This window comes from Peromyscus maniculatus, chromosome 10 (assembly GCF_049852395.1).
Source record: "Peromyscus maniculatus bairdii isolate BWxNUB_F1_BW_parent chromosome 10, HU_Pman_BW_mat_3.1, whole genome shotgun sequence".
Taxonomy (NCBI): Eukaryota; Metazoa; Chordata; class Mammalia; order Rodentia; family Cricetidae; genus Peromyscus; species Peromyscus maniculatus.
The window spans coordinates 86,145,478-86,158,993 of record NC_134861.1 but is presented as its reverse complement, the minus strand read 5'-3'; the positions used below and the strand labels follow the sequence as shown (position 1 = coordinate 86,158,993).

General features: G+C 40.6%; 1 protein-coding gene across 1 annotated transcript in view; it reads left to right on the top strand.

Moving 5' to 3' along the window:
* Btc (betacellulin) overlaps positions 1-13,516 on the top strand; it is a 54,354-nt gene that overhangs the window by 35,566 nt on the left and 5,272 nt on the right. The window contains exons 5-6 of the mRNA XM_006993508.4: positions 1,018-1,116; positions 10,606-10,723. Of these exons, the coding sequence (XP_006993570.2) occupies positions 1,018-1,116; positions 10,606-10,723 (217 nt within the window). The remainder of the gene's footprint in view (positions 1-1,017; positions 1,117-10,605; positions 10,724-13,516) is intronic.

The following is a 13,516-nucleotide window of genomic DNA, read 5'->3' as shown; positions in this document are numbered from 1 at the left end:
CTGTCTCGTACCACATTCCCATAATGTTATCTTAAAATAAGACTCAAGGCAGGTGTGGCTCAGTAGTATAGCACTTGACCAGCCATTCAAAGGCCGTGGGTATGATTGTCAACATCACAAAATAATAATGATTATGATAATAATAAAGTGAGTTTTATGTACCTTCTTTAACTAATGACTATTTAAAAGTATTTATGATATACAAATTCTTAATATAAAGCACAATGTCATTACAGTATTTTGAAATGTTTACAGCAATTCTCTAGTGGGATCTAATATCCAGTCAGTACTAATTTCCTTGGTGGTCTGATATATGACTTCTCATACTTGAATCAGGATTAACACAACTACCACTTATCGTTTTCTCAGCTATTCCAACAACAACACATTTCTTTTTCCTGGGAAAAATATAAGGTCCCCCTTAGAGCTTATTAAGTTGAGGAATGTAAAATTCTTAAAGAATCATCATGGGAGGTGTGGGTTGATGGCAGAGGGCTTGCTTAGTATACACATGAAACCTGGGTTTAATACCAACAATACAAAAAATTCCCCATGGACTGAGTATCTATTTGACTGCTTCACCAATGGAAGTACACTTGGAAGTTAACCTCTGAGAAACAGCAGAGCATGTGGCTGTGGGGAATGAAATAGTTCCTTTGCCATGGGGCTCATCACTTACTCTCTCTGCATCTTCATTTATCTGTATTTATCTGGTGACTGGGATCCCATCCTACTACTTTTGTTTTTGTGATGAGCTTCTACTGTAGGTTATAGCCAACTCTCCTCCCTAAAGATGTGTAGTTACAGGAAGTGGTACTGGCTTGGCAATTCTGTCTTTAGACTGAGCTGAACACGTTAAGACATGCTGATCCCTGGTCTCCTTCTGGATTGGGAGAGGATAGCATGCAACAGAAGCCACGGGTTGCTGTTTTCCATAGCGGGTCATGGCATTTAAAGGATATTTTACATTGAGCAAAGTTTCAAATTCATTTTCTGATTCTGTTTTTTACTTTGAAGGTCTTGCAATTCTCCACTGTGTGGTAGCAGATGGGAACACAACCAGAACACCTGAAACCAATGGCTCTCTCTGTGGAGCTCCTGGGGAAAACTGCACAGGTAATGCCTATGCTTCAGAATTAATCCTGGAAAGCTACACCCCTAGACTTAATTTTTTAAAAAATATTCATTATACTAGGTGATTGTTTGTGCATATAGTAGTATGTTAGGTACTATATTAAGTAGTTTGCATGCAGTAATTTATTCATTACTTGAAGAGTTTTCTAAATGAGATAAAAATTTAAAAACAATACATTGTATTTTATGCATTTAAATAATACCGTAAGAATGATTGGATATAGTTTTAAACAGAAAAGATGGGAAATTTTCAGTTTAAAAAGCTCCCTTAAGGTTACCCCACTGAAGGTCACAGGCCTGTAAATTGCAATTCTGTGATTTGAACTCCAGTCTCCCTGATTTTAGTGCCTCCATGCTTAGCCACCATATACTTAGGGTCTTAGTTACTTTTCTGGTTGCTTTGACAAAATCCTTGATAAAAACAGCTACAGGAAGGAAGGATTTATTTTGGCTCCCAGTTTGAGGGTACAATGTAGCATGGCTATGGCTGTGGTCCTGGGAGCCTGAGCTGGTCACGTCATATATGCAGGCAAGAAGCATTGAGAGGTGAGCATTGGTTCCCTCTAGGTTTCTCCTTTATATTTGTGCTGGTACAGTAGCTCAACCAAAGCCACTGTGCACAATCAAGATGGGTCTTCCAACCTTAGTTAACTCTCTGTGAAAGCATCCTCTTAGACATGCCCAGAGGTGTGTCTCCTAGGTGATTCTGAGTTCTGTCAAGTCAACAACCAAGATTAACCATTTCACCCTGTGTCACCAATTCATGGTGCTCCAGACTCCATTATGTGATGTGTTGGCTTGGATTCATGAATTCTTGGTGCATTCCTCACTTTTCTGCTTTCTCTATCCCATACCCTAAAAAGGGAAGAAGGAAAGGACTTTTGCATACTTTATCTTGCAGATGCTTGAATCAATGTTTTCAGAGGTGTTATGCTGCACCACAGTTGGTCCTTAGACCACCACTTGCTATATTGTTGGCTGACCCAAGTTGCTTTTGGTTCTACATAGAGTTTTATGATCTGGTCCTCTACAAGGATTATTTCTAATTTTAGGAAAAAATTTTAAAAGCTACAGGCCACTATAAATATTTGGGTATAGTTGGGGAAGCGCCTGGTGCATTCCCTGGTAGGTTCACTGAGCTGGAAGCATGGTCACTGGATGTGAGTATGCTTTGACTAGTACCCTGGGAACACTGCACAGAGCTAGGAGCATGCTGAGCAAGTCTCCCTCAGCTTTGTCATCAGTTCTGGCCTGATCTTCCTATTTTATCCCTCAGAGCAGTGGGTGGGCTGCAGGGTGTGCATAGACTGTGGAACCCACTGGTGTCTTAGGCCATGCTTATGGGGACCTGGCCTTGCTATCCTTGTTAGATAACAAAGTCAACTTTATATGGCTGGTTTTCTTCAGTTTAGTTTCAAATATCATTAAACGATGACATTTTCAACATGATCACTCTGAAAAATTATTCCATGATCTTATGATTGACAATATTCAAAAATCCTCCCTGCCAAAATCCTGAAGATTTTTTTCTGATTTTATTTTTGTCAAAGTAAGTACATTTAACAGCTCTACTTTTAAAACAAATTTTGAAGTGTGTTATAGAGTTGTTATTAAAAGTATGATGTTATATAACAGATACTTTGAATTTATTCATTGTGCTTAAATAACTTTATGCCTACTATATAGCAATTCCCATATCTTTCTTCCTCAAGATGCTGGTAACTATGATTCTATTGTCTGCTTCTATGAATGTTGCTGATTTAGATAGCTCAGAGAAGTGGGATCATATAGGATTAATCCATAGTGACTGTCCTGTTTAGTTTAGTATGATGTTCTCCAGGTGAATTCAAGTTACCATGTATTCCAGGGTTTTCTTCTTTTACATGGCTGACTATTGCCTCATTGTATATGCTGTATTTTCTTTATCCATTCATTTGTCAATAGACACTTGGGTTATATCAACAACTGAATCTTGTGAGGGATGCTACAATGGACATGGAATGAAAATATCTCTTTGATTTCCTAATTTCAGCTCTTTAGGATTAATACCCAGAAATGGGGTATTCTGGATCATGTGGTTGCTCTATTTTTATTTTATTTGAGGAACATCCACTCTTTTCCATAGCCAGCCTGGAAGATTAAATGCTCACCAACATGTTATAAGGTTCCAAATTCACCACATAATCTCTCTCTTCCTCTAATTCTGGTAAGAATGAGGCAATCTTTTATCCTGGATTTGATTTACATTTCTCTGAATGATACATGGTATTAAGCAGGTGTGTGTGTGTGTGTGTGTGTGTGTGTGTGTGTGTGTGTGTGTGTGTGTTTTGACTATTTTATAAGTCTTCTCTGGAAAAATACCTATTTAATTCCACAGTCCCATTTCAAAGATTAGATTGTTAACTATCTAGTTTAAAAGTTTCTTATTTTAGATATCAATAACTTATTGCATGTATAATTTGAAAATGTTTACTCCTATCCTATAGATGCCTTGACTCTGCTGATTCCTTTGCTGGTCCATGCTTTCATTGTGGCTTTTGCTGCCTATACTTTTGGTGCCATATCCATCAGAAAGTTTTCCCTTGTGATATCTTATACAAATGTTAAACTTTCATGTCTTACATTTAAATCTCAAATCCATTTTGAACATACTATTGTGAATAGTGTGAGAAAGGAATTAAATCTCATTCTTTTCTGTATGATACTCTTTTTCAAACTTCATTTATTTATTTTATTATTTAAGATTAGAGTACAGTCACATCATTTTCCCCTTTCCTCTTCTTTCTCTGACCCTTCCCATGTATCCCCAGCCCTCATCTCTTTAAAATTCATGGCTTCTTTTTCTTTAATTGTTGTTACATGCATATGTATATAACACATATGTGTTCTCTTTATGTATGTTACTAAATACTAAAGTACATCCTATTCACTCTGTACAAAGTTACTTGTATGTGTATTTCAGGGCTGATCATTTGGTACTGGATAACCAATCATTGTGCTCTTCCCTGAGAAGACTATATCCCTCTCTCAGAATTTCCTAGTTGCTTGAAGGTCTTTGTCTTAGAGTTGAAGTCTCTTGAACTTTCCCCTTTCCATGTTAGCATGTTTATTGATGTTATCCTTGGTCAGGTCAAGTTTAGACAGACTTGACCTCACATTTTGGTGATACTTCATGGGTGTAGCCTCTGACATTTCTGGCAGACACAATCATACAGCAAACTTCCTGATCCTCTGGTTCTTATACTCTTCCTCCATACCATCTATAGGATGCTTATTATTAACCACCCAAAAGTCATATGGGGACATCAAAATGAGGATGATGTGAGGGAACTACTTAAAAGGCAAATTGTCCGAAAGCAAAGACCAGGTGGAGTCCAGATGGCTCTGGAAGAATAGCTGATATCAAGAGCAGACTTTTAATGACTGACTCTCACACTGGCAAGTCACTTAAGCTTTCAGAAACTGAGTCTGGAGCCAGCAGCACCAAGAAGCAGGTTAGATGATATTGAGACAAATTTTCTGTGTCTAAATGATTCTTTTATTTTTGCTTTTATTAAACTCAGTGTCTAAGAATTACATTTTCAGTTTGTCATTTTCTGATGAGTAAGGAGTGCATTCACTCATACTTACAAGCATCTAGGATACAATGGACCTTCTATGATGCCAGTAATAAACAGTGAACAAAAGGGGCAAAGATAAGGTCAAGAAAATAGTGGGACTGACTTGTAGAACTACTCAGGCTAATTAGTCCATTTTTGTGAGCATCTCTCGGACATCTGTGTTGCAGATTAGATAGCTGAGATGTCACATAGAAAAGCAGAAGAATTTGAGGTGTCATGAGGAAGGAGACAGCCTCCAGCCTAGAGCTGACATGGGACTGAAGCCCAGTGGAGGGCGTGATGGGGTGATTTTGCATGTATTTTTGAAGACAGCCAATAGGATTTGCTGATGGATTAGATGTAGAATAAGACTCAAAGAAGTCCAAGTAATGCTGAGGTATTTGGTTTAAATAAACAGTCAGAATGAACACAATTTACTGAAGTAAGGAAAAGTTAAAATACCAGTTTAGATATCCAACTGTGTGGTTAGTTGTACAATTCCTATCATGTGAAGACATCTTAAATGGGACATTAACCTGGGAATTGTTGCCATGAAAATAGGACCTCATGGACTCACTCCTGGACTGAGTATAGAGAAAGGAGGCCATCCTGGGCTCTGAGACGTTGATAAGCCTTAGAAACTAAGGGAGATGAGAAAGGCCCTGAATAGGAGGCCAGGAGGTTGAGCCCAGCAACTGAGATTTCATTCAGAATTTTATAGGATGTTTGCTTTAAAACCAAAATAAAACACATTTTCTTTGTGACCGTTGGTCATTTGCTCCAGCCACAAAGAACTTTGAATGTATATAAACATAGCACACTTCAACATTCCTGGTGTATAGCAATGAATGCACAAGAAAATCAACTAATCATGGAAAAATCTTTACTTTTGTTCTCAGTGTTGGTAGTTCCACTGTATGGACACCAGACTTTGTTGCTTTGGGGCCTGTGGTAAGGCAACACTTCATGGTGGGTAGGTGTGTCAGAGGCAATCACCTCATGACGCTTGGGAAGCTGGGAGAGAAAGAAACCAACATTCTACAGCCACCTGTTCAGGCACACCTTGAGTGAGCCAAGATCTCCCACGATACCTGTCCTTCTAAAGGTTCCACAATCACCAATAGGGTTGTGGGCAGGTGACCAAGTCTTTAACACATAAGCTTTTGGTTATATTTTTTTTCATTTGGTAGATTAAAGCAGGTCAGCTTTGTGCATAGACTTCAGTTCTGTAATGGTCAGCCTGGCTACCTTGGTCAAAATACAGTCTAACCCAGCTTTAACACCATCCTATGATTCCTACCTCTCCCCAGTTTCAGCCATAGATCCCAGTTGCTCAGAAGGGGCACCTTCCCCTTCTTTTCTATGGGAAATGCTGTTTAGCTGCAAGACACATGGGTATTACCCAAATTCCAACTTTTTCATTGCTTCAGGGACATTGTAAATTCTCCCTGCTCCTGATTCAAGGAGATAGTTGGTAAGATAAGAAGGTAAGGTAAGACAGCTTTAAAAATATAATATTGTCTTCTTCAGATTTTGGCACAAGATTGTAAACTGAGGAAACTTCTACTGGGAAGAGGTTTCTTCCCCCAGCAGCTCAGAAGTGGGTTATGAAAGCCTTTGATAACATTGCACAGGCTAGAAGGAAACCCACCCATCTCCAAGTTCTCTGGGGCCCTGTGTATCCTCTTCTGAGCATGCTTCTTTTAGAGGTCAGATACGTGTGGGAAGATGAATATGTAGTCATTTGCCCTCCCCCCCCCTCTCTTTCTTTATCCCCGAGAGGTTTCTGTTTCAATGCTTAGCATCCTCCTGTGGTTAGTTCCATTACATATGTAACTAAGGGGCTAGAAATAATATGAACTACTAATCACTGCAGTAAGTATTACAAAAAGCATTATTGGGCAAATGGGATGGTTCAGTAAGTAAAGACACTTGCTGCCCAAACCTGAGGACCTGGGTTTGATTCGTGGAACCCACATGGTAGAAGGAGATAACCAACTTCATGCTGTCCTGCCATGTCCTGCCATGATGTGCATTTAGTCACCCACACTGTGTCATGTATGCACCCACCTATGTACACACACAAGTTAGTTAAGTAATTAACGTAACACAATGTTTAAATGTCAGGATAATTATAATATAAGTTACCCTTAGAGTTAGTAGCCGGCTGAGGTGAGTTATGGGTAGCATGCCATTTACAGAATTATTAAATACATTCATAACATGCACTATTGGAATAGTCAGTGGAGATTTTATGGAAAACAGACCTAATGTGTCTGTATTTGCTGGTTTTGTGTGTCAACTTGATACAAGTTAGAGTCATCAGAGGAAGAAACTTCAGCTGAGGAAATGCCTCCATGAGATCCAGCTGTAAGGCATTTTCTCATTTAGTGATCAACGGGGGAGGGCCCAGACCATTGTAGGTGGGGTGATTGCTGGGCTGTTGGTCCTGGGTTCTATAAGAAGGTGGGATGAACAAGCCATGGAGAGCAAGCTGATAAGCAACTCCTCTCCATGGCATCTGCATCCGCTCCTGCAACCAGGATCCTGTTCTATTTGAGTTTCTGTCCTGACTTCCTTCAGTGATGAACAGCAATGCTGAAGTGTAAGCCAAATAAACCTTTTCCCCCCAACTTGCTTTTTGGCCATGGTGTTTCGTTGCAGCAATAGAAACCCTAACTAAGACAGTGTCCATTCTGAAGAGCTTCAGTCACAACTGTTAGAAAAACTCTTTGTATTACAAAACTCTGTTATGTATTAATTATATATTAATATTGTAAATATTTTAGAATCAGGAAAATTCCATATCAGAACTTAATTATTTGGTTGCTTTTCAGATTCCTCTCCATTGGCTTAGCCCACAGGAATCTGTCATATCTAATCTAACCAGCGTTATGACCAATAAGAGCAAGTGTTTCTCATCGAACGGTCCATAGGAGCCAAGCAAGTCATCTTTGTTTCCGAGCCCTACTGCAAAGTCTTTAAACCATTTTTTTTTTTGTTGCACACAGTCATCCGTCATAGCTCTCATGGTTTCTGACTCAGTTGACCGTCAGAATCTTGAGAAGCCAGTGTCCTACAACAGGTGGAGACAGTATCTGTAGCAGCCCTCCAAGTCTGAGGTTATGCTTGCAGCCTGGCCAACTGACAGGTGTAGTTGCTCTGTGAAATTCTGAAATGCCATCTTACTGAAAAATACCTGTTTGGATGCACACATTGACCCAGGTTCAGATGAGAGGGAGAAGACCAACGAAGCTCACTCACCTCTAACAGCATGGAAGTTGTCTTGTTCCATTTTTAGAAAGATGCCGTTCAATTTTCAAGAAAGAAACGTAATAGTTGGGGCTGGTGATACTTTTGTCATAAGATTAACTCCTTTAACTCCTTCTTGATAAACATCTGGGCACTAGGAGAGTGGAATGAGCTCCCCACTGACTCCACTCACCCACCTCTACTGTCAGGTCTCATGATAGTCAGAACACGGCTTCCCAGTTCAATTTCGGACAATGTGACCCAGGCGGATGCTGGATGAGGAGTAAACATTACTCTGCCATTTGCAGAGAGAATGCTGACAAATGTTGTCATTTCGAAGACAGTGCAAGACAGGTTTTTGTTTGTTTGGTGTTAAATATCAAATGTGTGATTTATTTCTGTTTCAGCTCTGAAAGTTCCACAGAGAAATCACCAGGCGTTTTCTGCCTGCTGGCAAGAAAAGGGGGTTAAATCCAAATAACTCTGGGAATATTTAAAAGCATGCTTCTTTGGTGAGCCAAGCCGAGTGATCAAAACAGGGCCTGGCAACTGCTTGGCTGGCATGGATCTGTGCTGCTTGGATGGGCAGAGGCTGCTTAAATCGCTGCATCCAGCAGCTGCTAGTTAATTTGTCTTTTGGAATGATACTCTACATGGTGTTTATTGGAAGTCTGGATGCATATAAAGGAACCCAGCAAAGAGAGGAATTAGTAAAGTTTCAGATACAAAACCTCATGGCTTAGACTTAAAGGCTAGGGTGCTTTGCAAACCAAGAAAACTCTTCTGGAGCATGGAAGATCTCTGCCTTGCTACCTCTTGAATGTATCTCTTTGCTTTTCATTCCCTGGTCCAGGCCCACATCACACTTGTTGGCATGCCCCTGTATTCCTTGGTTTTCCCCTAGTGCCTAGCATCTCCCTATGCTAAGGTAGTCTGCACTGCCTTACCTGATGATTGGAAGACTGCTTCCCTGTGCAGTTTTTTTCCTTACAGGCACCATGGAACTTCATTGTACAAACAGCCCTTTATTCTCTCTTGCTCTACATGTCACTGCAGTCCGCTGAGGCTCACGTTCCCTAACGCTGTCCCCTGCATCATTATCTGCTCCTGGCAAGTTCCTCCCACTTCTTTACATCTGCCTCCCATGTTCTCCCTCCTATTAGCTCTGAGTGCTTCTGCTCTTAGGGTTCCCAAGTGTTAAATTGTTTGACAACTGATATCTAAAAGCAACATTCTCCAAAAATCCTTATTTTATTAAGGAAGCCCTTTCCATACTTATACAAGATTTCCTTTGAAATGGATAAGGTCTTCAAGTATTGAGTATCAGCTTATGAGCTGGGAACTTAATCTTTTTTTTTTTTTTTTTGGTATTCTGCTGGGCACTTTCACATCTTTTCTTGTATTTCTCAACAGCCAGTTAAGACAGACCTTATCATCTTCACTTTACAGATGTGGAAACTGAGGCTCAGACAGCTTAATTAGCATGTCTGGACTCAGTTGGTGAGGAGTTCAAAACTACACACTGCTCTTTCCCCCTAATTCCATGTCCCTTCCACTGCTTCCAGCTCTGCAACTGTTTCTATGGTTACTATAGCTGCTTTCCTGTCTGCCTGTCATTATTTTTAATTTGTGCTATTGTGCCAGTTAAAACACATTGAGGGGACTTTATTCAGTGATGCCTCAGGACCTGTACTTAAAGGGTCAAAAAACACTTCTGGTGGGAGGTGAATTATCAAAGCAGTTTGGCAAAATTCACATTCTTGCTTTCCCAGGATGTGCCATTATTTCTAGGAGAATTTCAGTCCTTTTGAAGAGTCCCACTAACTGGTGTGCATGAGAGCAAAGTATCTGGCATGCACAAGCATTCAGCCTGGGAGTCACACTCGACACCGAAAACCAGGTCAGCCAGCTCCTGAGCAGCAGGCAATCTGGCATCCTCAGAGATTGTAGAGTAGCCCTCAGAGCCCATGGGATCTGCATCCACTGGACTGATTCATTCAGTGGTGGCTCAAGTCTATAGCAGAGAGAGGTGAGCTATTATTTACTAACAGTGCAGTATAACAACTTATTTGATTTCCATGTTTTGTTAGGTACCATAAGTAATTTAGACCTTATAGAGGATGTATGCACATTAGGTATAACGTTATACAACATTATATAAGAAATTCAGATTTCTTGGGGTTAAGGCATCTGTAAAGGTCCTGGAAGCCATCTCCCATGGATCCCAAGAGCTCTGCATTGCATCTTAGCATCACAGAAATCTGCAGTGTATTGATTATCCAAAAGTCTTCAAGATTCTTCTGTCTGCCCCACAGAGTTGTTCTGTGTTCAGTTTATATCAAGGTGTTTAATGGTTATTGTTGACAACAGGTCATAACTTAATATCATTGGCACGTGGGAAACGGGTCCCTGCGGTGACTGCTGCATGTCTTTCTTCTGCCTCTCCTCTCCCTGTTTCTCAATCCTGCAAACTGTTGGCTATACCATGTACATGGAAGTTTAGCTCTAGGTGAGAGCTGGCTTGTGGCTTTTTTTCCCTCAGGTAGCTGGCATATATTAGTTGTGAATCAACGAATGAAATGGGGAGTTGGTATTTTAATGCCGCTTTCTTCTTTTCCAGGCACAACCCCCAGACAGAAACCGAAAACCCACTTCTCCCGGTGCCCCAAGCAGTACAAGCATTACTGCATCCATGGGAGATGCCGCTTCGTGGCGGACGAGCAAACTCCCTCCTGCATGTAAGTAGAAGGCCCTATGCCCATGAGCAAAGGGGTGCAGCATGCTCCCAGCCTGGGTCCTGACAGCATTGGAAAGTCTGAGCTAAGCCTACCATCTGTCCGGACCCAGTTCCGTCGTGTCCTGCCTTCAGCCACTTTTTTTAGGGCCCGGCTCAGCATCTACTTGTGGAGAAACTGACGCAGACTTTCCTCCTGAAATACGAGTGTGAGAACCCAGAACCAATTCGCACCTCTGGTGTCTATCCTCTGCTCCCTTGTGCAAGAAAAGCTGATTCTGTCTGTGTTAGGATCTCGTCAGTCCCAATCATCTCCTGGGTGGTTCAAATGAAAACAGATTCTTTGGCATGTGTGAGGCGGCTCCGTAGTTGATGTCAATGCGAAGGAATTCCTACCAAACTAGATGCTGTCCTCCTGCAGGTGTCAGTAAAGTGTGAGGGAATCAGAGTATTTGTAAGTAGAGATGATCAAGACCTACGTAGCCCACTGGGGAGCGGGAAGAGGGACAGACTTTAGATCAAGAGTCCAAGTTTCATTTTTTTTTGTGTGTGTGTGTGTGCATTTTTAAAATTCATTTTCTTCTAAAGGGATGTCCCTTTAAGGAGAATTCTAGGATTTTACTTCATAGAGGGATCAAGTGATTCATTCCTTAAGCATAATTCTGACCTCAAGTTCACAGAATATGTATGTTCTGCACAGCTTGACTAATATATATATTTCTCATAAGTATCTCTCAAGTGTATTTTGCTTGAATATTAAGGATTATAGATTTCCTAAAAATTTATCTCAGTTCAATTCTACAAAGAAATATACATAGATAATACTTAGAGGTATGATAAGAATTGGTAGTATAAAAAACAAGATGTGTGTGTCTGTGTGTGTGTGTGTGTGTGTGTGTGTGTGTGTGTGTAGACCTGAGTTTTTATTTTTTGCTTAGTTTTTTACTGGCTTGGAGGCATATACTACATTTTAAAATGATGAATGCCCCTTGACCCAGTACATTTTCTTCTAACTGGTTCCCACGTCTGCAGATTTATTGTTCTTTAACTGTGCTGTCTTCTGAGATGAAACCCAGATTGTGGAATCTCCCTGCCTAAGATCAAGTCACAGCGATCCCATTCGCCATGAGGTTACTAACCACTTCCTCAGCCTCCAAAACTCCTTAGATCCTGGCTTAACTTGCTTGTCTTAGTTTTCAGTGCATTTGCAAATGTCCTGCAGGATCCTGCATTCCTTCTCAGGGTTTGGTATACAAATCCCTCTCTTAGCCTAGAGAGCTTACTCCTGCTGGTGATGTAAGCATCTCTCCCAGCTTCTCTTACTTTCCACGCTCCTCAAGACCCTTAGTGAAAATAATCATCAGCTGATGTGTACTTGGTTTGTGGAGAGCAAAATGACAGGAGAGGTGCTCTAGCCATGTTGAAATTTGACCTTCTAGCATGACTTCATTGGGTGACAACCTACAGGAAGTTCTGCTGGCTGAGACACTCAGTTAAAGCTACTGAATGCAGAGTTTGTAGTTAGAAAAAAATCCCTAAAGAGCAGTATGTAATGGCTGGCCATTTATGGGCAAAATGGTTGTTTAAAAAAAGTGTGTTGGGCTTGTTAAAGAAATAGTTAAGCTAATTAAAAGAGAGTGTATGTTTGTAAGATTTAATTATATTCTTTACAGACTCTTAAAAACATTCCCCATTATGTCCAATTAAAGGTGATCTTTTTCAATCCTAATTTTAAGAGCATTTTGATATTTTAATGCATTTCTAGGTTCTCAGCCTGTGATTTTTAAATAATTAAATATTTACTTATTTTATTTTATGTGTGTGTGTGTGTGTGTGTGTGTGTGTGTGTGTGTGCGCGCGCACGCGCGCGCACCTGAATGTGTGTTCATGTACCACATGTACATAGGAGCCCATAGTGGCCAGAAGAGGGCATTGTATGATATGGAAGTGGAAATACAAATGGCTGTGAGCTTCCATGTGGGTGCTGGGAATTGAACCTGGGTCCTCTGGAAGAGTAGCAAGTGCTCTTAACCAGTGAGCCATGGCTCCAGCTCTTTAGCCCATTTTGACCGTAGAATGAAGATATGCAGTGTTCTTGAATGAAGCAGTTCTTCCTCACTTATCCCGAGACCCATCCTCTTGTGACATCCTTAGGTTTGCTTCTCCTTTCTCTATATAACGGTTCACCATTCCACTGAGACTGTTTCTGATGGCTTTTGAAGCATTTTGTCAGCTACAGTGTTGGCAGTTGAGATCTCCTTACTGGAGAAATAACTGGCTTTGTGGGAATTAATTGCCTTGGTTATTGTTGAGCATTAGGTATGGAACAACCTGGCAATAAATCCTGAGGTTTGTAAAGAAATGCAGTCACACAGAAATCTTTTTCAAGGTGCAGAATTTGATTGTTATATTTAAATAACTGTGCATATGGCCAGTATTTCTTTGTGTTTGGGTGTATGTGTGAAGAATAAAGGAAACTAGCAAAGATGCTAGTGTTGCAAGAGATAAATTTGGTTAAAATGTACTTGATTTTTATGTTTCCTTTAAGGTTCTGCAACTCAGAATTCTATGCAGAGTCCATATATCATGAAGCCATTAGCTCAGGGAGACTTGCAGGAATAATTCCCAGTTTGGTCAAAAGTTTCCCTAACTATAACCACAGACTTAGAGAATCTGCTGAGTTGAAGTTTATCTTGACATTATATTGAGCAGGGCAGTGGTGGCACATGCCTTTAATCCCAGTGCTTGGGAAGCAAAGGCAGGCAGATCTCAGAAGCCAGCCTGGTCTACAGAGTTA